This window comes from Mytilus californianus, unplaced genomic scaffold (genome assembly GCF_021869535.1).
Source record: "Mytilus californianus isolate M0D057914Y unplaced genomic scaffold, xbMytCali1.0.p SCAF_6, whole genome shotgun sequence".
In the NCBI taxonomy this organism is placed as follows: Eukaryota; Metazoa; Mollusca; class Bivalvia; order Mytilida; family Mytilidae; genus Mytilus; species Mytilus californianus.
Window position 1 is genome coordinate 76,323,629 of NW_026262712.1, and position 27,608 is coordinate 76,351,236.

Consider the following 27,608-nt stretch of genomic DNA (forward strand, 5'->3'; position numbering starts at 1 on the left):
GTCGGCGGCGGCGGCGTCGTCAACAATGTATTAGTTTGTGATTAGGTCTAGTTTATGGCGAACCACAAGTGGTAGGTCAATCATATTTGGTATGCAGTTGTATTAGCATTGGCACATCTCATTTCCATGGAGATTATTTGGCCCTGCCCCCTCAGTCATGGTCTATTGACTTTGAAACTTTTGCTTATTTTACATGTATTAGTTTGTGATTAGGTCAGTTTATGGGGAACCACTAGTGGTAGGTCAATGATATTTGGTATGCAGTTGTATAAGCATTGGCATATCTTATTTCCATGGAGATTATTTGGCTCCCTTAGTCATGGTCTATTGACTTTGAGAATTTTGCTAAGTTAACATGTATTAGTTTGTGATTAGGTCAGTTCAAGGGGAACCATTTAGGGTAGGCAAATGTTAATAGGTATTCAGTTGTATAAGCATTAGCACATCTCATTACCATGGAGAATATTTGGCCCCGCCCCCTCAGTCATTGTCTATCGACTTAGAAACTTTTGCTTAGTTTACATGTATTAGTTTGTGATTAGATCAGTTTAAGATGAACTGCTAATGTTAAGTAAACGATATTTGGTATGCAAATTTATTGGCATTTGCAAATATCGTTTCCATGGATATTATATAGCCTCACCCCCTCTTCATGGTTCATTGACTTTGAAACTTTAATGTTAATGTTTGTGTTTAGGTTTGTTTAAAGGGAACGACTTATAATAATTCAATGGTATTTGGTATGCAGTTGTATTAGCTTTGGCACATCTCATTTACATGGAAATTGTTTAGCCATGTACCTCAGTCATGGTTCATTGACTTTGAATATTTGCATAACTTATGAAACATGTTAAAGTATTGCTATTTTAATTTCAACATTTGCATAATCAAAATTACAAAAGGATGAGACATATTTCTGTGAAAACAGTTTATCTACAAATTCTGATATGAAGTAACATATGTTGAATTGCAATATTCATAAATAAATGATTGATCTATAAAAAATTTCTGACGGATTTTTCTTATTCTTCGCTTATCTGCCTCATTAAATTATTGTCATTTGGATATTTTTGTATGGATAATGTAATTAAACATTTTGCTATACTCCACAGAATCCATATTGGATGTTTACACCTTTTATTTATTACATTATCAATATAATACATGTTTTTATAATGTACTTGAATTATAACTTTAAGCTCACTGATAACAATGCTCAGTATAAAAGATAACTTGTATAACCAGTGGAACATATTTCACAGACAAGAAACTTATTTCACCAGGTAAGGAACAAATCTCACAACCCTGGAACTTATTTCACTAGGTAAGGAACAAATTTCACAAACCCAGAACTTATTTCACCAGGTAAATTGTGGAACTTATTTTATAGAGATGGAACAAATCATATAGAAATTATCTGTGAAAAAAGTTCTCCCAGAATATATTTCCTGTGATATTTGTTCCACTGGAACTTTTTTCACAGGAACTAATTTTGGCTCACATATTCACAACTATTCTATATATTATAGTTAGACTTGGGAGGATAAAAAACTTTAAAATGTTGTAATGACATGTACATTGAAGAAGACCGTAGATTGAACTTTAGAAGTAAATTGTCACGTTTTGTTTGTTGCTTAGTTGGGTTGCTGTCTAAATTAATTATATATACTTCACATCTCCTTTAAAATCATTCCTAGAAATTAAACATTGCTTAAAATATGTTAGCATACATCGTCTGAGAGTAGTTTTTTGCTCTTCTAATATTCCCTTTTAGATATATTTTTAGTCTTCTGTTCTTCAACCTCTGCTATATCTTGCTAGGAAGATCTAGCTAGGTAGATCTAGACAACATCCAACTCAGCCAAACGATATTGGGGTGTGTGTGGGGGCACTTATTATGTAATGAGTGGAAAGGATGAGTCGCTGGGATAGGTCACTGTTTGAAGCTTCATGAAATTGCATGAGGTCGAGAAATTTAGGTGATATAAGACAAGGTTGATGATTGAATCTGAAACTAATCAGATGTCGATATTTTTTTACAGATGCAATTAAAATCACCAGAGATTGTGTATATATGTCTCTAAAATCACTTTCGTAAATTTTTAAGATATTTGTCAAATCTATTTACTAGTATCTCCCCATGAAATAGCGTAACAATGATAGCTATGTGCAGGTATATATACTTATTGTAAAAAATATATGATAGCTAGGGTAACTGCATGTATGTTCTTTTATCATTCAATATATATAGTCAAATGCGTTTTGTTAAAATATACTTTTTCACTCATTTGGTCTTTTGGAAAATGTTGTTTGTGCTGTATTTAGACCCCTCTACCAAGAAATTTGTTTTGCATGCACACGTATAAAAATTGCGGTTTTTATCCAACGCAATCATAGGTTTGAACGTTGTTTTCAATTTAGACTTGTTTATATTTTTTCGTTTGGGCTTGTATTATATTTGCCTTCGGACTTATATGATCCGTTCATCCTATTTTGACTCTTTCAAAATTCAAGAGTCTATCCTAAATTGAGGTAAATTATATGGCCTTCCAAATACCGTTTCGATTCCTAACATCACTGAAGAGACATTAATTGTCGAAATCCGGATATGGTGTACAAATGTTTGCACCTCATGTTTGCGGTATACCATCTTTTCCGCAAGTTTATTGTTTTCTGTTTGGTAATAAATTAATGATAAGATTATATATTGGCATAAGATGGAGCCATTTTTGTACCCATAGCAGTGCCATTTGTCTGTAAATAGTGTTCTCCTTGGAATGTGAAGTTCAAGGAGAACATTATTTACAGACAAATGGCACTGCTATGGGTACAAAAATGGCTCCATCTTATGCCAATATATTCATGGGTAAAGTTGAAAAGCAACTGCTGTTGTGCTCCATCGAAAAACCGCTTTCCTGGTATCGATTCATTGATGACGTTGACATGAAATGGGACAAGGGAGACCAAGAATTACAAACTTTTATAACAAATGCTAACAATCAACACCCTACCATCAAATTCACCCATGAAACATCTAATTCCACCATAAACTTCCTTGATACATCTAGCACCCTCTCTGTAGGTATAATAAACACAGATATATACTTTAAACCTACAGATACTCATCAATACTTGTCGCCTGAAAGTTGCCATCCTCCACACTGCACGAAGAGCATTCCATACAGCCAAGCTCTCAGAATAAGGCGAATCTGCTCCTCTGAAGACACTGCAAAACAACGTCTGGGGCAGCTCAAAGGACATTTGAAAAGAAGGGGATATAAACACAAAAACATCAAAAATAGTTTTCGAAAAGCGGAATCCATCCCCAGAAGCAGTCTGCTAACTTACAAAGAAAAACAGAAAAGTAAAAGAATCCCATGTGTGCTCACCTACCATCCATGCCTGAGAAATAGTTTCAAGACCATTCGTGATCATTGGACAGCAATAGAGAAAAATTCTAAGTTATCCAAAATCTTTCCTGAGCCTCCCATGATTGCCTTCAAACAACCTAACAGCCTGAGAAATATTCTTGTCCGTGCTGACCTTTCCAAACCTAACCATACTGTAGGTAATTGCCAGCCTTGTGGGGATAAGCGCTACAAATGTTGCAACCAATTGCAGCATTCATCAACATTTCACAGTAAGACCACAGAAAAGACATACAAGATCTTCTGCAATGTCAACTGCAAAAGCTCAAACGTGATTTACGTTCTTGAGTGTCCTATATGTGGTCTCCAATATGTTGGTGAATCTATGCAGCCATTTCACAAACGCCTTAATGGCCACAGGAGTGACCTCACAAAAAAACCGTATATTCCTGTCAGCCAACACTTCAGGTTACCAGATCACAATCTGAAAGATTTTGATCACATGAAGATCCTTGTGATCGAACAGGATTGTACATGGCAAAATAGGCAAAGAGAGAATCGGGAGAAGTTTTGGATAAAAACACTGGGTGTCCTCCATCCAGATGGAATCAATACAAAGAAATAATTAAATTTACAGTCTAATGTTTATATTATGATATTCAGGATTTTGGATTAAAATCAATCGACCAAAACTTACCTGTATTATTATCTTATTGGAAGCGAACGGATACATTTGATTTGTTTTATACGTTGCTGTTTACTTTGCGGTCCCCGTTAAGATATTGTCGATTTTATTGAAAAGTAACATCGGTAAAATAAAGGTACATGTTTTCAAGCGTAAATTATAAACTGTCGGCTAAAACATAGTTTGTACATTGTAGGAAAATGAAACATGTATGTGTACTCGCTACGAAAAAGGAGAAAGCTAGCTCGGCGAATTTCGCCTTTCGCTCGCATTTAGATTAAAGCTTGTACAAATAAATGTTACTGATATTCCGACAATGATCGAATTTTGTATTTGTAATTTACAAAGACGACTGTAAGGGGAGGTGTTCAGGTTATTGATAGACTGTGTGAACGGCAAGCTACACCAATTATCCAAGAATTTAACATGTTTAATACGCCCGAATTATTAAAAGATCATTTACAGGAAATATAGTATTTTGTGACATCTAAATTGCCTTTTTAGCAATTATTACGTGGTCGGTCTTCTAAATTTAGAAACAATCACTTAAGCCTACCGGTAAATTATAAATTAAAGCCTGTCACATATGTTCTACCTGAGCATACTAGCTTTTGAAAAAAGACTATTTTTTAACATCCATGTACTTTACCGTTTTAAGCCCTCGAACGTTACCCTATTGGTCCATCGCACTTTATCTTGATATACCACCGTACTTTAGCAAACAAACAACCATCGCACTTTAGCGTGATTCACCATCGTACTTTAGCGTAGACCATCGCACTTTAGCGTGACCATCGCACTTTAGAGTACCATCGCACTTTAGAGTCCTACATATATATATATATATATATAAAGGGTGGGGTATTGGATGTCTCAGCTGCTCACCTCTGCCATAGAAAGGACGAAGTGCCGCCGCCGCCGCCCCCGCCCCCTGAGATAAAAATTCTTGTGTAAATTAATATTAATCGAACAGAAATTATTTGATATCTCCGTTTTAAAATGTTTGTGTTGCCTTTAGATTATCTTACTGAGTAGGGGGCCTCGGTGGCCGAGTGGTCTCAGTAGTTACTACTGTAATCACTAGCCAGTCAACACTGAGGTTGTGAGTTCGAACCCCGCTCGTGCGGGTGCACTCGACTCCAATCTTAATTGACTAGGATTGTCAGTTTTCCTGCTCTCCGGCTTCCTCCACCAATAAAAACTGGCCGCCACGAAATAGCCCAAAAGCGGCGCTTAAAAGTGGCGTTAAAACACCAAAAATCAAATCAAATCAAATCTTACTGAGTATAAATAAATATAACCTAAGAAAAAGGCATTTTCCTAAAAGTTTTCGTATGTTTTCACGTATAAAATGTACGTAACATTAAATAATCACGTGTGTGTTTACAAATCTTCAGGAGATTTCGCTATTTATAGATAAGTGTTACCTGTGTACCGATATGCATGATTGGTAACCAGGCAAATCTATTTACTAAAATAAAGAGTTCAGATCCGACACTCTACGGGATTAAAAGACATTTACTAGGTTTGAATTGTCCCAACCAATGAACGAAATTTAATTATGACAGCGTCAGTAATATCTTCCAATTAGGTAGTAAGAAAGCCTTCAGCCCGCAGACTGTCCATCGTTCAACTCTTAATACCGTCTCCGAGGAGACGGTAATAAAAAGTAATCAAACAGTACTCAAACTATAGATGTGGAATAAACTTCAATTTGACAGCAACCAAACGACAAAAACGCCATAGGTAAATCAGATATGTCTTTGAGTAAAAGCCAATTTCTATTGTTTCACTGTTTTTATTTCAAATAGCGCAATTAAACAATCACTTTTTCCAAATATATTTTTTCTAACAAAGCATCAAAGAAAAGATCAACAGCCCTTTTATCATTACTACTTAGCAACAAGGAAACATAATTTACCAGTTAAAGATTGGTTGGATCAATTTTCAAGGTGATCAGACATTACACAAGAAGAGCGCGTGCCCCGTAAAAATGTTAACTTGTATTTGTAGTATTTGTATTTTTATCCATCTGATGAGTTAAGCCTCTTTCAACTGATTTTTATAGTTCGTTCTTATGTTGTACTGTTACACCACTGTCCCAGGTTAGGGGGAGGGTTGGGATCCCGCTAACATGTTTAACTCCACATTCTGTATGTAAGTGCCTGTCCCAAGTCAGGAGCCTGTAATTCAGTGGTTGTTGTTTGTTTATGTGTTACATATTTGATTTTTGTTCATTTTTTGTACATAAATTAGGCCGTTAGTTTTCTCGTTTGAATTGTTTTACATTGTCATTTCGGGGCCTTTTATAGCTGACTGTGCGGTATGGACTTTGCTCATTGTTGAAGGCCGTACAGTGACCTATAGTTGTTAATTTCTGTGTCATTTGGTCTCTTGTGGAGAGTTGTCTCATTGGCAATCATACCACATCTTCTTTTTTTATGATAACTTTTAAATCTCTTAAGATTTTCGAACCAACTTTGAACATATTTTTTTACATTATAATAATCAATCTTAATTTACGATCTTGGTGCATATTTAACCTTTCCAATTCCATTCATATCCTTAGTTCAGACGACATAGTACTATTGGCAGAAAGTGCTGATGATTTACAGAAACAGCTGGATTCTTTCAGTGAATACTGTAATATTTGGAAGCTTAAAGTTAACTAATGATGATTTTTTCTAGAGGCAGAATGCCGTCAAATTTACATTTTTATATAGCTATAGACGGCACTGACATTGAAAATATTAAAAGAATTTAACTATTTGGGCATATTATTATCTAGAACTGGTAATACTAAAATAGCACAGAAACACCTAGCAGAAAAAGCCACACAAGCTATGTTTAAGGTGTTGAAATCAGGCCGCATACATAATCTTTCCACTCAGTGTCACTTAGATCTTTTCTATAAAGTTGTGAAACCCATACTTTTGTATGGATGTGAAATTTGGGGGCATGGTGATGTTGAAATTATAGAAAGAATCCATCAGAAATTCTGTAAACTTCTTTTGAAACGGAAAATTCCACACCTAGCTATATGGTATACGGAGAACTTGGTAGATATCCTTTAAATTAAAAATAGTATCTTATTGGTGTAAATTAGTATCTGCTAAAGAGACTAAGTTATCTTCTATCGCATATACACTATTAAAAACACTATTTACTGTTAATAATGTATGTACATTTTTTGTGAGTGAAGTTAAAAATATATTGGATGAATGTGGTTTTTCAAATATTTGGATTTCTCAATGTTTTGGTAATGAAATATGATTAAAAAATGCACTAAAGTTGCGATTACAAGACCAATACAAACAGTTGTGGAATACACAATTTCAAGAGTCTACATAATCAGTAAATTATAGAATTTTTAAGTTAGAATTAAATTTTGAAAAAAAATATTTTGATATGTCGGATATGCACGAAAGTATTATTTTATGTAGATATAGAACCACAAACTACAGACTCTCAATAGAGACAGGGAGGTGGAATAATGTTAATAGAAATGATAGAAAATGTCATCTTTGTAATATTGGTAGTATTGGAGACGAATTTCAATATCTGCTAGAATGTCCATTTTTTAACGACAGTAGAAAATTATACCTTGAGTACTATTTGGCTTATGTTAATACACTAAAAGTTTAGAAAATTGATGAGCAAATTAAACAAAAATTCAGAGCTAAAAAGATTATGTAAGTTTATAAAGTGTATAAATAAACATGTGGGTCCTCCTAGCTAAAATGTATATTATTTGGAAACCACTGTATTGTATATATGTTTTGTAAATAGATGCATATTCATGTACATATTTTGCACACTCTCTGTACCTATGTATCTGCAATGGTTATGGGAATAAAGATATTGGTATTGGTTTATATGAACTCGTCAAGCTTCGGTGGATTCAATCAACACTATGATAACTGGACACATTATACAAAAGTCGGCGCGTGCCATGTAAAATATTTATAACTCTTTCATTTCTAAATACATTTACACCAAAATTTAAATATATGCTCTTTATTTACAACATTATCATACTGAATGACCTTGGTACTTATATGACTGTTCCATCATGGGCTTAGTGCAGTTTTCAGAGCTTAGTGCACCAAGGCGGCCTAGGTGGTGTTAGACGTACCGGGTAAATCAGTCTTCAACAAGAAACAGGGGCGTGTTTTTTTGTTCTTCGGTAGTGAGCCAGAAGAGGTCCATTTCTGTTTTTTTGCATAGGGAAGATCTTCTCGCCCTCTTCCACCTCTTCGTTTTTGATAGGTAGTTTAGACGGCAGAGGCACATAACAAACATGGCGTCGTTTAGTCTAAATGACATTAAGGTGGTACCTAACACTACAGGGAGATAACTCTGTAAAAATCATCTAAACGTTTTAATCACGTTGTATTGTTGTAGGAAATATTAAGCTTCTCAATGATCAAAATTAGTGTTTGTCAAACTGCTATATAACCAATGAAATTTTTCTGATAAAGTGGTTGGTTCAAATTTTTTGAAATTTTTATATTTTTGTCAAAGGGTCAAAGTAAACATTTTGTCAAAATTTTATGAAAATTAAACGAGCCAAATTAATATTAGTCAAGGTGTTGGGTACCACCTTAATAAATTTATGAATGCAGATATATTGGAATGTGAGCTGTGTTATAAACGTTTTTATGGTACGACAGTCTTAATAGGACATCCCTGTATGACGATAAGCTGGATAAATATAAGAACTACACGGACAATAAAAGTTAAGGGACGACTATTTGATATTCTAGGGAAGGGATTTTGATTGATTGGTGTTTAACGCTACTTTCAACACTAAGTTGGGCTATTCCGTGGTGGTCAGTTTAAATTTATAGAGGGCATTATTAACATTTTTAATCTGTCGCTTATTATGCATATTTTTCAGCTCTTAATTACCAGCCCACCCCACTAAATGAATGAATATCAAATGGTTTTTCTTCTTATTTAACACAAGTTTAATTGGTTGATTGTTTGTTGCTAATTATTAACGCCCAGTGACAAATATGTCATGCATGTTCAGGACTCGGTTCAAAACACGAGTTTAAAAGTCAGGTAAATAAATAAAAACGAAGAAATGTATGATTGCTAATGAGGCAACTATCCACCGGAGTTCAAATATGAAGTGGATGTAAGCAATTATAGACAACCGTAATTAATGCCTTCAACAATGACAAAACCCGATACTGTCAAAAGGCCCGACGTGAAAAGTGTGAGAAACAATTCAAACGAGAAAACTTACGGCCTAATTATACATAACAAAATAATTTACAAAATATCAAATATGAGTCGAGACATGAACCAACGACAACAACTAAATTCAGGCTCCTGACTTGAGATAGACACACACAGAATATGGCAGGGTTGATATAAAAACGAAGATTGCCAATGAGACAACCCTCCACAAGAGACCAAATGACACAGCTATTAACAGCTATAGGTCACCGTACGGCATTCAACAATAAGCAAAGCCCATACCGCATAGTCAGCTATAAAAGGCCCCGAAATCACAAATGTAAAACAATTCAAACGAGAAAACTAACGGTCTAATTAATGTACAAAAAAAAATGAACGAAAAATAAATATGTAACACAGCAAAAAACGACAACCACTGAATTACATTTGACTTTGACTTTGGACAGAGCATACATACAGAATGTGGCGGGGTTAAACATGTTAGCGGGATCCGGCCAAACCAGCCCCCTTACCTGGGACAGTGGTGTAACAGTACAATAACATGTTTGTGAGCGCTTAACCCTCCCCGAAGCTGGGACAGTGGTGTAACAGAACAATATGAGAACAACCTGCACAAATCAATTGCAATTAGATTAACTCAAAAGATCGGTACGAGACACACACAAAAAAACTTACATTAAGACAATAGACACAAAGCACCGAAATAAGGGTATTTGCAATTACTGGAAGTTTGCTCAAAGCTAATTACAACTATAGTACTGAAATAAATCTTGTTCTCCAAGACTGAAGTATCAATCAGTACACAACCAACGGATTTATTAAAAAAAAAAGAAGAAAAAACAGTCTGAGAAATGTCTGGTATACATTGTATATATATACTTGCATATAGATCCATATACAATGAAAATTTTTGAAAAGTGGTGGTCCGAAGGTTTTGACCATCGAAATTATGCAATAGAAATAATAGTTAGGACCAGAAGATTTTCTTCAAGGACCACCAGAGAAAAATGATTTTGAGAACTTTCCGATATCTTTGCTTTATACAAAAATAATCCAGTTTGGTTACTTTAAAAAAATTGAATAGACAAGATGTCCTTTTTGATCATATTCGAGACGAACATTGACGAATTTTTGTGCAGTTTAAGATTATTCTTAAAAATCAAATAGTGGGGGTTTACGCCTGATTTGTCTAGCAAAATTGAGTTAGAGGAAAGAACAAAGAAACATGTCACGAACAGAGCACACTTTTACAGTCATGTCTACCGGACGTATCTTAATTTTCTATAAAATCATCGTAAACTTCATTTAATATGTCATCCAACATAACAAAAATCTGCTATATTCGACGGCAAATTGAATTTTTGTTTTATTGATCTTCCGTAGAATATCTCCAGGTTATCTCCAGATTCATTTTTTTTTTTGGACTCTTCACCAGAAGACATTCTGGAGATGTGCAGAATAGACCAATAAAACACGCCCCAGGTGTCTACACGAAATGTCAAGGTCTAAACGTCATGAGTTTATATAAAATTCGTGAATACAATAAACAAAAACAATTATATGAAAGAATCTAAATAATATAAATACTCATTATTTTACACGTATTCGAGGGATCAAAATAATCAGTTCTAGAAATTGCTGTTAAATGAAATATTTAAGCCAATTTTACAAATATTTATACCTGCCTCTGTAATATGTCATATTGACGGACCACATTATTTTTTTTTATCGTTAGAGACACTGTTGCAAAGCTCATTTTCCGTTCACTTTAAAAACCTACAAAAATTGCCTAAACTTTTAATCTTAGACTAGACAGCGTGAAAGATCATTACACTTTGGTAAGTGTACAAACGGCGTTTTGAAAAACCGGTAAATAATCATGTTTTCGCCCGGGGATATGAATTTGACATTAAACGTCCTTCAGTAACTTTACAATACCCAGCCGTGTCATTTCCGTATATTGTAGATGGAACGTGTGACAAATATACACCAGCAATACCAATACAGGTGAATTTTACCTTTTTAAATGATTCCAAAGAGGGGGTGCATTGCATTTGCGCCAATTTTGAAAAAAAAAATCAATCTTTCATTTGCGCCAAAAAAATAAAACTACATTGGCGCCATTTCACAGGTAACATATAACGGAAAAGTTTTAAATATTCATTTTAACATCGTGAATAAGATGATTTTTTAAGTATTCCCCATGGATAACTTATTTTAAAAAGTTCATAATTATTGTTTATTATAAAATTGCGAGTCAGTTAGGTTTAAAATTATATAGTGTTCGCATGTTTGAGGTGTCAAGATGGATGGATCTGAGTAAAATCCGTTAGTTTTCTCAGAGTTTGATTATTTCATATTTTTCATGTTGGGACCGTTTTTAGCCAACTTAACGGAATGGTTTTTAGAAGGCCGTACGGTTGTCTCTGGTGGCTTTCGTCCACCTCATTTGAACTTTACGGATAGTTGTTTCATAAGCAATTCTTAATATACCACATCTCCTTGTGTTTACATAGAGGAAATTAGTCTGTAATTTTTATGACCACACATATAGGTTATCCAGTATAAATAAGTACATCTGAGCCGTTGCCTACAATTCTAGTGTCGGAACAAACTTTTGGTTTTACTCCAGTATATATATAGTCCTTTATTTCTAGTTTTTATGAACTCGTTCAATTATAACATAACTGTGTTTTAAAGTTATTATTCAAAGTCTCTTTTAAATAAAACAACTTTTTATACTATTCAAAATTGAGAATGGAAATGGGGAATGCATGTGTCAAAGTGACATCAACCCGACCACAGAGCAGAAAACAGCCGAAGGCCACCAATGGGTCTTCAACACAGCGAGAAAATCCCGCACCCGGAGGCGTGCTTCAGCTGGCCCCTAAACAGACACCAAGTGATGGATACAATTGTGGCTTATATTGTTTAATTAATTTTTTAGAGCAAAAGATTAATTGATTGTTGGTTGCTTAACGTCCAGTGGCAAACATTTCATGCATATTCAGGACGACAAAACTTTTCAGAAAAAGATTATGAAGTACTAGGTATAACAAATGTTAAAATTTTCTCATCATTGACCTTTCAATACAATTTTGTTTATGATATGATCTTTCGTTGTCTTTCTATGGTTATGAAGTCATAAAGTATGTTCTATATATTCTAAGTTAGCATATCTGTACAGTTTGTCATTTTGACTTTTTTTTATTTTGCCATGGCGTTGTCAATTTGTCTTTGAATAATAAGTTTGAATATCACTTTGGAAATTTAATTCCGCCTTTTTACAAAAATCATGAGATTCAAATTTGATAAGATGAAAGATTATATTTTAGACTAATACGTATGCACATCTGTACAATTTAATGAGATTCTTGATCGGGGGTAGACAATTCCTCTATCTAAACCAAGAAAACCAATATGTCTGCTGTATAATTCACCTACTTCTATTATATAAAATTGAAAACTGTCCTAACAGAACAAGTATCGATTTGCATATTTGTAAAATTTAATGTCAGTGGTGCACACAGTGGCGGATGGGGGGGGGGCGGATTTTGGACCCCCTTTTATTAATAAGGACATACGGTTGGATCCCCTCCCTTTATCCTTGGTTGGGAACCCCCATTTAAAAAGACTGGATCCGCCACGTGCACTGTACACAGATTTAGTCCGCATTGTTTTCCGGGCAGAATAGACCACCACTGTTACTAATTTTTATAGTTGTAAATATTTACGCTAAATTTTGTTAATAAAGATAGGAACAGTTACAATTGTGTGGTCATAGATTTCGTAAATTTGTTTTCTGAATCCATATAGCAAGTGGCATGACATCATAATGGTGAATCGGGGAAATCACAGAAAGCTTATGGAAATGTTAGATTTTTTTTTATATATGACAATAGCGCAAAAAGTATCAAATATGTTTTAATAGAGAAAAAAAATGGCTGTAGCTGTAATAACTATATTTTTATTTGTTTTTAATTGTGTCGCTCTTTGATGACCATTTATGAAACCTGCATTTTCGTCTTTCATTCTTACGTACGTCTAGAAATTTACAGAACTCAAATTATATATCTGAATAAAAGGAGTTGTCGGTTTTATTTACGTCAATAATATAGCAAACAAACCAAAAACAAAAACAAAAACCAAGAGACATCCAGAGAGCAAAGTGGATTTTTCGGCTTGCAGTACGAACTAAGTATAAGTATAAAGAACAGTTATATTATAACTATACCACGTCAAAAGTTCTCTCGTTCATTTCATTCCATAGTAGAGTGAAATGACTAACTTTCATTTGACCTTTAAAGAGGCAGAATTAGTTGACAAAAATGTTATGCCTTTTTGCATGGCTGATTGTATATATTTATGTTGAACATGTTAAATTCAAGGCGATCTTGTAGCGAACGCACAACCCTATACTGTGTTTGGGTTTTCTACGATATCTAGTTAAGAAAAAACTGTATTATCTGAGGGGTGAAACGAGGGAGAAAATAATATGTATTAGATACACATTAAGGGCGTTAGCCCGAATGAGTGCGTATTACTTACACCAAGATAAATTGAATATTGTCAATGCAGAATGACAAATTCAATAATTTAGAACAGGGACTTTCAATACTAACGGATTCCCTGTTAAGGAGGAGATCTTTTAACAATTTGACAATATGCTATTGAAATGCATGATAAATGCAGGGTATCAAATTTATTTATCGACATCTTTGTGTAAAAAAAGATACAATTATTGAAAATTATCATAATTTATGGGTATTGTTTTAACATGATACACCAAAGCCGAATTTTGTGTTTGCATTACACACTTGCACTGTTTGGATTAACGTATCAATTAGAAGGTAGGTTAGAAAATCACAAAAAAAAAAGAATTAAAGGACAAAACGCCATTATATGGTTTTCCGGATAATGTTTTTTTTTTGGCAAATATTAAAAAAATAATCTTAAACTTTTACATATACATAACATTTTAGGTAAACACCTAGAGTTACATATATACCAGCATACATTTTTGATAGGAAAAAAATGCTATCAAAGATACTTCAGAAATGCCTAGCTCCATGCCTAAGAAATATACATCTTTTTTATTGTTCACATTTATTTAACCTCCATTCAACAATGGGAAGGAACATTTGCCTCAGCTGTGAAATGAATTGATTTAAAACGACTTTTAACATATTTACTTCTGTCTTGTCAATATCTTAGCATAGAATATGATCAGAATATGGTCTGTGTATAAAACAAGTATACCGCTGTAATAAAAGCACTAGACAATTTATACATGTAAATATATGCTACTTCCAACAGAATTTTGTTTTGTTTTTAGTTTTTAATTATGTTTTTGTCATTATCGTTTATTTTTTAACCACTAAATTTGCGGTTTTGTGATATGTTCGTGCAGTTTTAACAATGTCGTCAATAGTGTTCAGAAAGAAGCTATTATAAAATGTGTCAGAACCTTAAATTACACATACATGAACGGAGCTATGACACCATGACAGGTGTACATATGATGTAATTGTGAAATAGCCATTGTAATTGCCAAGTTTTTGATAGTTTAGGGATCATTTTTGATTAGTGGCACGTGCCATCGAATTCAATCTTTATTGACAGAAAATATTAAATAACGAATACATTTATTACTATTATAGGAAGGAAAAGACGAAGAAGAATTATTTGCTATAGTGCAACTTGAATAAACAAATAAATACATAATTATTTTATATTAAATAAAATTGTTATTAAAATGAAAGAAAGGATTAACGCATTTACAAGGATATATACTCGATGCTGAACTTAAATTAGCTACGAAAACTTCTATGAGGATCTGGAGGGGGTCCTCTATTTCTGTATTCTTTAATTTTTTATGCCGATTTTCTCTATTCTTTAAACTTTTTGTCTATTATTATCAATTCTTTATATTCAAGCACCTTATTATTCTCTATTCTTTATTTTTTTTTTATCCATTTTCTCTATTCTTTATATTTATTGCCACTCATTCTCTATTCTGTAACCTCCTCCCCGCCCCCTCCCATCAACATCTTCTTCTTTCCGATGGTATGTTATTTATAGTTTTATTGTCTCGTCACGGTCTAAGTGCAGTTTTCAGAATATTAACTGCACTCGGAGACATGGTTCCCTGATGCGGCCTTGGTGACTACGCATCACTACGAAATAAAAGCAAAAAAAAAAAAAGAAGACGGTTGTCCAAATATAAAAAGAATAACACGCACGGGGAATGATTACTAAATGCCACAAAGTAATTATTAAGTTTTTAGAGGAAAGTATCGAAAGATAACGAAATTAACGATATAAATTATCTGACATAAAACATATTTGTATTTACGTTGATCGTTCCCGATGAAGTTAAATCCAGAAACGTGCTTCAGACGCATGAAATTTATAAGGTGTTTTCACTCTTTTGATAATGTTATGTTTAAAATTTGCAATTACTTCTTTTCAAAGAATAAGTAGATAAATACATAAATTAACATCAGAAAATAAAAAATAAAATAAAATCATAAACAGTTATAGGCGAATAAGTTATTTCCTCAACAAAACAAAATCACTAATCTCTTAAAAAAAGACCAACAGAAATAAAAAGTCAACCAATGATTTTATGTTTAATTATTAAAAATATACGTTTTTCATTCTAGCATTTATATTGTAATTTTTTTATAATTAAAATGTATCATCCACATGAAGGGGCGTAACTCCTAATATAATTCTGACACACTAAACGGATCATAACCCGATCTGAAAATTTTGAACATTACTTTTTATGTTTGGTCTGAATTCGTCTAAAACCGTCTTAACATATCTTGTTTAACAGCTAGAGCCTTCTGTCTTGTTTATCTTGACATGAATGAACGGACTGAACACGACATATCTGAACAGCGTCTGAAAGTCTTAAAAAGTCTTAACGTTTTTCCCTAGCGGTAAATTCAGTTGATTCAGACTTGATCAGACCAAAATGACCGTTTCAGACTGAAATCTTGCTACTAGTGATATATGCATGCATGCTTTACCATAAAATAAGATCAAATTGCTGAATGACCCCCTCCTGAATTATTAAAATATATCTAGTTGCATTAACCGTAATATCTCAGTGTAAATTAGGTACATGTATCTTATACAGAAACAGGGTTTACATTTTTAACATCTGTATTAGGGGATGACCATTTGATTTTCGGGGGGTATTTTAGAAAAATGAATATCCTGTCCTAGTAAGAGCTGAAAATAAATAATTTTGCCCAAGGCAAGATGAAAAAGAAAAATCTGCATCACTAAATGCAGGAAATAATTGTGTACAAAAGTTAAATCAATTTAAAAATAATAATAAAGCCAAAAAAACAAAAATAGAATGCGTAGTAACTGGGACATTAAATCGTGATTCACCGTATAATATTCCCAGGTAGCAAAAGTAACGATGAATATTCAGTCCGAAAAATTCCTTCTAGCTTCCGTCAGAATATCAAATGGTCGTCCCCTTTTCAGCAACTGTATGTAGAAAGGGTACGTTATTATCAATTGTCACCTGGTGAGATTGTACAAAATAAAACTAGGATTCCACATGACTAAGGTGTTAATTGACTTCTTAATTTATCAGTGACCTAATAGATGGATATGAAGTGACCCCGCTTATTTTTCTAATTTATTTATCCCGCTAAGTGATCAAACTCAGCGGGAATCCAAGCATTTATTCGAGACAATTAAACTTAGGTACAAAGTCAGGCGGCATATTAGACCATCTATTACTAAAACCTACAACACAACAGTAGTCCGTTTAAAAATCTTTTAATGTGTCATTGTTAATAAAGTTGTCTCGTCAATATATTTTTTGAATCAAATGATGCTCGTGTACATATAAACGCAAACACTTAATCAGGTGATTGTTTTTCCAGGTCTGCATGGTCACTGCTTACATCAACCGTAAGCCCCCAGTCGATGAATTCTCGGGAATTATCGCGTGATTTCACAGTTTGGCTAATTAGATTAGACATGCGCAGTTAAATGTGAAACTGGTGTATTGACTGTGCCACATTTATGTTTAAATTCTCATGGACACTACTGTCACTAGCAATTCTATTAGGAACTGGTAAATAATCAGTATGGGTCACATTACCTGTTTGTGACACACATTCTGTGTTATCACAAGTTGGCTGGGGGTCTCTTGGTTGCCATGGTAATGGAACAGGTGACATACCCGGAATGTGAACAGTGTTGTCGTTGATACTGTTGGTATGGCAACGCTTCCAAGTCCAGAAGTTGTATATATAGACTCGGACAAATGACCTGGTCTTGAATCCCTTCTTGAAGCTGTCCGCTTTCTAGTACTTCGTCTCAACATACTGAAACTCACAAATACTAAATAGATTTTTCTAAACAGATTTGTTTTTTTTTTTTTTTTTAATTTAGGCGTTTTGTTGGTCTGTCCAACCAAAAGTCCTTTTGTTGTAGTGTTTATCAATCAATATATCTTAAAGCTGTAGCAGTTCAAACGGTGTATGTATCGTTCTTGTTGAATTGAATGAGCTTGTCGTGTTCATTAAAGTAAACTTTTTTCCGCACCAGAATCAAAGAATGAATTATTCACCAAATATATAATCACAACAGAAATATTATATATTGATTTTAACTTTAGTCGTATTGTGATGTAATACCCTGCAATTCATATTTTTTATATTAATATTTCTTTTATATCATAATCGACAACACGTGGCGACCATGCCGTTTCAAAAATAACAATTTTTCTCACTTATTTTATACAATTGATTGATTTAAACCATTTATGCATTATCCATATGTCTCTTTGCCTACATCTATAAAATACCAACTTCAAATATCCACTAATCCACCTGATTTTCGAAATACTTCTCTCTCTATTTATTTTACGTCTGCTCTCTCGCTGCTCAAATTTGAAAAGAACGTAAACGTCAAATTTTGACGTCATAACTATACATCTTAACAACTATATATAATATGACAAAGAAAGCACTGCAACGGACGAGATAAAAACTTTTCACTAGAATAACCGAATTTATATATAAGGGACTCATCATTTTTTACCTGGGAAGGGGGCTGGTAAAAATGTAGGGGGGATCAAGTTTTTTTCTGTAAGTGTAAAACGGGGGTTCAAATTTTTTTGTAAATTCAAAGTGGGGGGATCAATTTTATCTCTAATTAAACGTTTGTGAACTTTTGAATCTTAAATTATATCCTACATATCATGTGTGTCAAAGATAAGTGTTTTGCATGTTAAAATTTTGGCATGTTTAATAGAGGGGGGGATCAAATTTTTTTAACATTTTTTTAAGGGGGGATAAAATTAAAATAGTGAAATATTATGGGGTGATCAAGAAAATTTTATACGTTTGGTTTCAAAATGACCAGCCCCTCCTCCCCCCTCCCAGGTAAAAAATGATAAGTCCCGAATACATAAATTCCATTAATTATTAAGTCAGGGATTTCGTTACAACATATTACTAAAAACCTTTATTAAATTCTTCCATAGATACAAACATTTGGTTGGGAATAAAATTGAGAATGGAAATGGGGAACGTGTCAAAGAGACAACAATCCGACCAAAGAGCAGAAAACAGCCCAAGGCCACAAATGGGTCTTCAGCACAGCGAGACAATCCCGCACATATAAATGAGCTAAAATTTAAAAAACATACAAGACTAACAAAGGCCAGAGACTCCTGACTTGGGACAGTCGCAAAAATGCGGCGGGGTTAAACATGTTTTATGAGATCTTAACCCTTCCCTATACCTCTAGCAAATGAAGAATAAACAAACAAACAGCCATACGCACAGTAAAACTCAGTTTAAAAGAAGTCCGAGTCTGATGTCAGAATAGGTAACAGAAGAAACTAGTAAGCAAAATGTCAATAATACATAAATTAACCAGTTCTAGGCATCAATTAAACTGATTGAAATATTATGTCTTCATCATATGAAAATCAAGCACAATCCCTCCCGTTAGGGGTTTAGTATCATACCATCATAAAATATATGAGAAGAACATAACCCGTATCATGCCAACAACTGGTTTTAGAATAAATGTTTTTATTTCCGATGCAAAGACCCTATGAGTGAATCCATATTTATTCCAAAATATGCCATCTTTAATGACCTTACAACAGTATCGTAACTATATCCCTTCTGAATAAGTCTGTTTAAATGTTTGGTTAGCTTTTGAGGTCAATGACGACATTTTAAGATTGGATGTGAAATACCTGAACGTATAAGATGTCTACATGTTGATATATATTAACGAATGATGTCCTGGTATCGATGATAAAATTTAGTAAATGTTTTGACTAGTTTATGATATCGAAAACCCTGGTGTAATAATTTTTTAGTAATACAGAGATTTCTTTCGTTAAAATCAAATACGTTGTTACATACACGAGCGAATACACCATAAGATGGTGACAAGAGAACGTCACCATCTAAAAATGGATATTTAACAATAGGATATGAAAAATCATCTCTTTTATCGTAAATTTTGGTATTAAGCTTCGAATTCCCGTTAAAGATATAGATATCAAGATCCAGGTAAGGGCAGTGTTCATTGTTAGTATTAGCTTTATTTAAAGTCAGTTCTGCAGGATCAATCTCTTTAGTGTACATACTGAAGTCGTCATTATTGAGAGCCAATATATCATCCAAATATCTGAAAGTGTTATTAAATTTTTGAATCAGGTGTTGTTTCGATGGGTATTTGCTGATTTTAGTCATAAGTTGTAACTCATAACAATACAGAAACAGGTACGCAATAAGTGGTGCACAGTTAGTCCCCATTTGAATTCCGATAACTTGACGATATACGGAATCTCCATAGCGAACAAAAATGTTATCTAGTAAAAATTCGAGTGCAGTTATCGTATCAAAGCAGGTCCAACTGACATAGTTCTTTTGTTTGTTGTTACTAAAAAATGACCTAAAAGAGTTTGAACATATATATTCGCATTCTGACTTTTTAAATGCCCATTTAATTAGGTGTGTGATTTTTTTCTAAATTAGATTATGAGACAAAGTGGTATATAGGGTAGAAAAATCAAAACTTTGAACAGATTCGAAAACACCAATATAAGTATGCAATTTATCAAGTACTTCAAACGAATTTTTTACACTCCAAAAGTAATTAATTCCACTATTTTCAAAGGCCTTATTTGAACAATTTATTACCAGGTCTTTTATTGTACCAAGTGTACTAGTAAGTAGAATAGATAGTCTAGTAGTGAAACAATGGCTTGAAGACGAAATAAATCTATATTTGTAAGGAGTTTTGTGCAGCTTTGGAAGCCAGTACATAGTTGTAACTTTCTTTGTATTTGGTTCTGCTTGTAAAAAGGTAGCTAAAAGTTTATGTTTGTTACAGATGTCATTTTCCGAAAATAGAGTCAGTTGGAATGTTTGTGAATTTGTGATTTTCTTTTGCAGAACCTCAATATAAAATTTACGTCAAACAATAATGATATCATTGGCAGCCTTATCAGCCGGCACAAAAACAAATTCCTTAGCGAGTTCTTTTAGGTTATGTTTGATACGAGAAATAGGCTATTATGGTTGTTGTTAGGAGTAAAATGTTCTTTAAAATGTTTAATACGAATATCAACTATGTTCGTTACTGAGTTAAAAAAAGAATCTAAGGATTTTTTGTCAGCTTTTTCTCGTTTTATCCATTTCGTGCAGTAAGTACGGAGTGAGTCGTGGATGATGTTACGACACTCATTCCAATTAATAAATGACGTGGGCGATTTTTAGGTCCTTTACTGGGGAATGATTTCAACTCTCGGTCATGGACGATGTTATTTTGGTTGTACCTGTAGAAAACTTATTTCCAACGGAATAGCACACCTAATTTTTAAGGAGATGTTGTTTACCGAGCCCGGAAATTTAGATACGATCCGGGTAAACTTATCCACCCTTTAATTAAACTTATTCTAAAAGGTTACCAGTTCAACACTGTAATTGGATCTTTAAATATTGTTTGTGGTGTTGATATTGATTTTGTTATCAAAATCAAACTAAATATTACTTTTACATACATTTGTACATATACACATTCATGGCGCTACAATCAGTCGATACCTGCATCTTGGCATTGCACAAGGTCATGTTTTCTCTGACTGTTAATGACGTCTTTACACTAAATCCATTGGATGGTGGATGTTTACTGATTTGATATTTTAGTCTTAGATGCATGATTTTTTTTAAGCTGTTAATGGCTTTGAACTAGCTGTCAGTAACTGCGAGTACTCTCAGATCTGTACTTAGTGTCCATTTTTTTTTTTTTTGCTGTAGGGATGTATAAATACCCTGCCACGTCCGGTTAGTGTTTTTGTAAGATGTCTTTCTGCTTTGTATCGATCTGATAAGTTAAGCCCTTTTAAACTTTTTATAGTTTGTTTTTATGTTGTACTGTTACACCACTGTCCCAGGTAAGGGGAGGGTTGGCGCCTTCAAACTAGTTATACCCCGCCACATTCTATATGTTGCTGTCTTTTTTTTTTTTTTGCGGTTTCTCATATTTGTTTTTCGTTTATTGTTTTGCATAGTTAGTTCTTATGTTCTTACACCACTGTCCCAGGTTAGGGGTATGGGTTTGGCGCCATAAAAACCCCGCCACATTCTGTATGTGCCTGTCCCAAGTCAGGAGCCTGTAATTAAGTGGTTGTCGTTTGTGGCTATATATCATATTTGATTTCCTTCTTTAATGGTAGCAATGAGTTGTGACAGGGACTGATCCATGATTTTTGTAACTTGAATGGGGGCGTAATTCAATAAAACGAATTATATACAGAAAACATTTTGGGCGATTTTATGCTATGAAAAATCATGTAAATCGTAAACAAAACATGATATATACAATGTATAACGTGTGTTATATCTGAATATTTTAGAACAACCAGTCGCTTTACTCTACTGTTGCTTCAACCATGAAAATATTGCTTTTGGTATAATACCAGAAGTCCTTTACTAGGGGAAGTGTACAACCCGCGATACGGTTTAGGCGATCACGATGTTCCCGTGCTTCCAACTGTGAAACGGGATTTGAGCGAGATTTCTATTAAAAAATTTTTGCGATGCTTTCTGGGTAGAGATAATTTATGCAAACCACCTTATAACTTAATTAGTACACAGTTGAAAATAATGTTTTACAACGACGTGTTGATGAATGGCAGATCCTATATGCCATATTTTAGCTGTGTCATTAGTTATGATGGTTTTAATATTAAATAATAAAAATGTTGGTATTTATCAATTTAAAAACTACAATTATTACCGTAAAAAAAAAGTCAGAATAAAAAAGCTTTCTTTTTAATACACTTCACGCTTAGTTTCAGAGTTAATTGTGCACGGAAATTCAGTCTGCAGATATAACCATTTTTGGCAAAATAACAAATTGTACCCTCAATTTGGAAAATAAAAAGAGGGGAAAATAATGTTATGCCCTTTCCTCAATTTCGCTATCATCACTCTTGAGTAAGATCTCGGCGGTAATACTACCTCGAATAATGGTGTGGATAGACAAAGTTTATCATTTCAATCAGGCATTGTAAAATTTATCCGTTAAAATACATGTAAAAAACTCATTTCACAACACGTGTGTTTGACATAAAAAGGCTATGCATGTAGGTTGAAATTGTAGGAAGAGTTGCGATCACGATCTTTGTAAACACATAAACTATTAGGAAGTAATAAATTATATATATAATCTTTATGTAAGTATACTTCGTAATGATATGAAAAAGTCTAGCTGTAGGACAATATTATTTTATTTGTTTAAGTGCTAAATCAATCTCAAGAGTTGACTTGGGTATAGAAATATGGTAATCCCTAGAAATGTCCGGTTCCAACAGTGAAACCCTTTCCTAAGCGTGAGATGTAAAAATTAGCAGCCACGTCAGGTCGGAGGAGGGACGTTAAATCCAGTACCTCGCGATTACAGGATTTGAATATCACTTGAGACAACTCTTTGATGAAATGTTTGCCACTGAACGTAAAGCGGGTAACACTCTATCAATCAAAACATAAATCTTCATGATATGTAGGTGTCCTCATGCTTGTGTTTATAATTAGACCTAAAAAGAACAGACTATAAGGACGTTGCAACGGTGACTCACGTACATCTCATGAAGGCAAACGTAATGACGGACAGACAGGAGTAAAGTATGCCCCTTACTTTAAAATAAAGTACAAGCAAGAGACTTTTCAAATTCGAATTATTTTAAGCCATCTGTAGCAACATATGTTCGGTTATTTTTTACAAAGGTCCTTCAGTAGAAGCAAAGAAGAACCCCTTCTATTGCTTATACATCACGGTATATAGCTCCCTTAAGCTTGATGCCGTAAATAACCGAGATATGATTCATCAACACAACGTTCTATTAAAAAAAGGAAGCAATTATGACTATATTTTGACAAAGACAACTATATCTTTTAAAAAGACGATACAGTTTAGTCACAGCGGATTTGTTATAATTTCATAGTTCTCATTTGCCAGGTGTGTGTGCAAGTTAATGATAAATGGTACCAATGTATTAATTTATAAAATCTTATATCATTTTCTAAATGTTGATAAAGAGGTTTCAAATAATTAGCAATAAGAAATCCACCGCACTAAGTCGGCTCACTTTATTTTCAACAAACTGATAACTAACAGCTATCTGTTTAATGATAATATTTCTAACAATGATTTCATAGTAGGAAAACGAGATTTGGGAGGACCACCTATAGCGCTCTCAGTGTGATCGCCCAACTATATAGTACAGCTTTCACACTTCCCCTACATGAAGTAATGGACTTCTGATAAATAAATACTTACAAATATCGCATAAGTCATCTGGATATTAGTGAATAAGATATTAGAAAAAGTAGGGTAACAGTGTAATTCCGGAATGTTTTTATATACTAGACCTATTTTCAAACAGTCATTTAATCTTTACCACCAATTAAGAATTGATAAAAATCTTACCAAATTATACATGCTTAAAACTACATCAAAACTTCAATCTTAAAAATTTATCATTGCTCTTGGTTGCGTATTTAATATTTGGAAATAAAATTAATAAAAGTGACATTCATTACAAAAAAAAATTCTATTAGAGGTAAAGCGGTAAATTGTTTTTTTTTTCAAATATAATTGAATTTGGATTGCTGTCTTGTTGACCTGAATCTAACTCTCATTGTATTCTTACTGATAATACAAAGCGTTACATGCGATTATCCTCATCAATAAAACTGACCGATGTGAATTGTAGGAATTAATCCTTTTGGGACCCTACATTGCATAGCAGGTGGAAAATTCCGTAATTTTAAACAAAATCCAAATTGTCGAACAACATCTGTGATTACAGACATTATGTACATGTTCATGTATAGTGATTTTAAACGTGTAGAAAGACATACTTATTTGATTTTTGTAACAAATGATGTTTTATTTTACAATGTTCAATTTTGTATACAGCTGTCATAACTTAAATCGATTAATCAGCATGCGTTCATGTATTATAGATTTACTTCCTCATAACACTATTGTGTTTCAACGCTCTAACATTTTGAGTGTCTCTCATGAGAACAGGTAATACAATTATATATTCTTTTGGACATTTTTTGGTTTTAAAAGAAGAAAATGTAAAGTGGATATATCCTTCGAACGCACCGATCATTCTTATTCTGTGTCTTTAAAGGTGGGATGTATGGAACGTCATGACTCCCTTATGTTGATAATCATCATTATATTCAGTGTAGGGTACCAAAAGGATTAATTCCTACAATTCACTTCGGTCAGTTTTATTGATGAGGATAATTGAATGTTACGCTTTGTATTATCAGTATGAATAAGATTAGAGTAGGATTTAGGTCAATAATTAGACAGCAACCCAAATTCAATTACATTTAAAAAAAAAATTACCGCTTTACTTCCAATAGATTTTTTTTTTTTTTTTTTTAATGAATGTCACTTTTTTTAATTTGTTTCCAAATATTAAATACGCAACCAAGAGCAATGATAAATTTTTAAGATTGAAGTTTTGATGTAGTTTTAAGCATGTATAATTTGGTAAGATTTTCATCAATTCTTAATTAGTGGTAAAGATTAAATGACTGTTTGAAAATAGGTCTAGTATATAAAAACATTCCGGAATTACACTGTAACCCTACCTTTTCTTATATCTTATTCACTAATATCCAGATGACTTATGCGATATTTGTAAGTACAAATGTTTATTTTTAGTTTAATTTACATAATTAAATAAATTGAGTATGTGCATGAACTGTCTTACATGTAGCTAAATGAGATATGTGTAGATTCCAAAGTAACCGGTGTCTAATACATATATTGGTCGATGACAAAATTTACCACATAAACGCCATTGCTGAAATTCAATATAGTTATCAAGAAGTTTTAAAATATGTTCAAGCTACTATACATGTATAAAATATGATATACGGGTAAAATCATAATTACCATAAATGGCATGGATGGGGTCGGTGAGTATGTACATCGTAGAGAATAACACCCAGTGCCGTGCCTTTGAGATTTCACTGATAACTACAGGGTACTCAGTGGGTAATATTCTTAGTACTTTATCTATGCGACGTTATTACGAGTTTATTAAGAAAAAAGAGGAATCATTTCAGTTAGTGGTCGAAATAAATGATAACATAAAACACCTTTGTTTTTATAGGGAATATACCAAATTCAAATTTTGCCGAAATTATCACAAGCTAGTTTTATAAAATTTACTCCCAAATAACGCTTTTACGTAATAATGGAGACACAGCGGTAGACTCTAATCTAATCTAAAGAGGGAAGTTATTTAACATAATTCTGAATTTGAGACTCGCATGATACCACGAGACAAGATGATCATCTATAGTATTCCAGGCAATTTTGGCTATAACTTTAATGATCTTTAGTATCAGTCACTTACTATATGTTGCATATAAGTATTATCAGAAGTCCATTACTACATGTAGGGGAAGTGTGAAAGATGTACTATATAGGTGGGTGATCACACTGAAAGCGTTATAGGTTGTCCTCCCAAGTCTCGTTTTCAGACTATGGAATCACGGATAGAAATATTATCATTAAATAGAAAGGTGTTAATTACATACAGTCTCCTTGAGTTTTTTTTATCAATTATCAGTTTAGTGAAAATAAAGTGAGCCGACTTAATGTGGTGGATTTCTTATTACTTATTATTTGAAACTTCGTTATCAGCATTTAGAAAATGATATAAAATTTTATAAAAGAGTACATTGAAACAATTTATCATTGAATTGCGCAAAAGTCGGGCAAATGAGAACTATAAAATTATATCAAATTCGCCGTGACTAAAATGTATCGTCTTTTTAAAAGATATAGTTGTTTTTGTCAAAATATAGTCATAATTGCTTGCTTGATTTAATAGAACATTGTGTTGATAAACTATGTCTCGGTTATTTACGGCATCAAGCTAAAGGAAGCTATATACCGTGATGTATAAGCGAAAGAAGGGGTTCTGTTTTGCTTCTACAGAAATACTATTGTAAAAAAATAACTGAACATTTGTTGCTACAGATGGCTTAAAAACAATTCGAATTTGAAAAGTCTCTTGCTTTTACTTGGTTTTAAAGTTAGGGGCTGTCTGTCCGTCATTAAATTCGCCCTCATGAGATGTACGTGAGTAACCATTACAACGTCCCTATAGTCTGTTTTTTAGGTCTTTTTATAAACACAAGTATTGTCAAATACATAAAAAAAATAATTTACAAAAAGAATGACCCTTTGTCGCTTGACAACTATTTTTCTATAACACTTTTGAATTATGATGTTATTCTTCTGGAATATGCATTGGCACAAAGACTCAAACCTTTAATTCATAAACTTGTACACTTTGATCAAAAAAGATATATAAAAAAACAGGTACATTGGTTTCAATATTAGACATCTACAGGATATTATTGACTTCTCAGAATTTTTTTAAATAGATGGAGCTGTTTTATTTTTAGGCTTTAGCAAAGCTTTTGACTCCCTTGAGTGGAATTTTATGATTGAAACACTTAAGATATTTGGTTTTAAAGAACGTTTTCTAAAATGAATTCATCTATTGTATTCAGACATTAAAAGATGTATAACTAATAACGGCTGGGTTTCAAGTCGTTTTAAAGCATTTCGTGGAATAAAATAAGGCTGTCCATTATCGTAAAATTGAGAATGGAAACGGGGAATGCGTCAAAGAGGCAACAACCCGATGAAAGAGCAGAAAACAGCCCAAGGCCACCATTGGGTCTTCAATACAGCGAGAAAATACCGCACCCGGAGGCGAGCTTCAGCTAGCC

At 33.3% G+C, this 27,608-nt stretch overlaps 1 protein-coding gene across 3 annotated transcripts in view; it reads left to right on the plus strand.

Annotated features, from left to right (window-relative positions):
• Positions 1 to 952: 952 nt before the first annotated feature.
• Positions 953 to 27,608, plus strand: part of LOC127704814 (glycoprotein-N-acetylgalactosamine 3-beta-galactosyltransferase 1-B-like) — a 94,073-nt gene continuing 67,417 nt past the window's right edge. For 2 of the 3 annotated variants that reach the window (XM_052209033.1, XM_052209034.1), the window contains exon 1: positions 953 to 1,283. In XM_052209033.1, the coding sequence (XP_052064993.1) occupies positions 1,213 to 1,283 (71 nt within the window). In that variant the 5' untranslated portion in view covers positions 953 to 1,212. Of the gene's footprint in view, positions 1,284 to 24,821; positions 24,865 to 27,608 lie in introns of those variants that run through there. The other variant, XM_052209035.1, reaches the window with a different exon arrangement.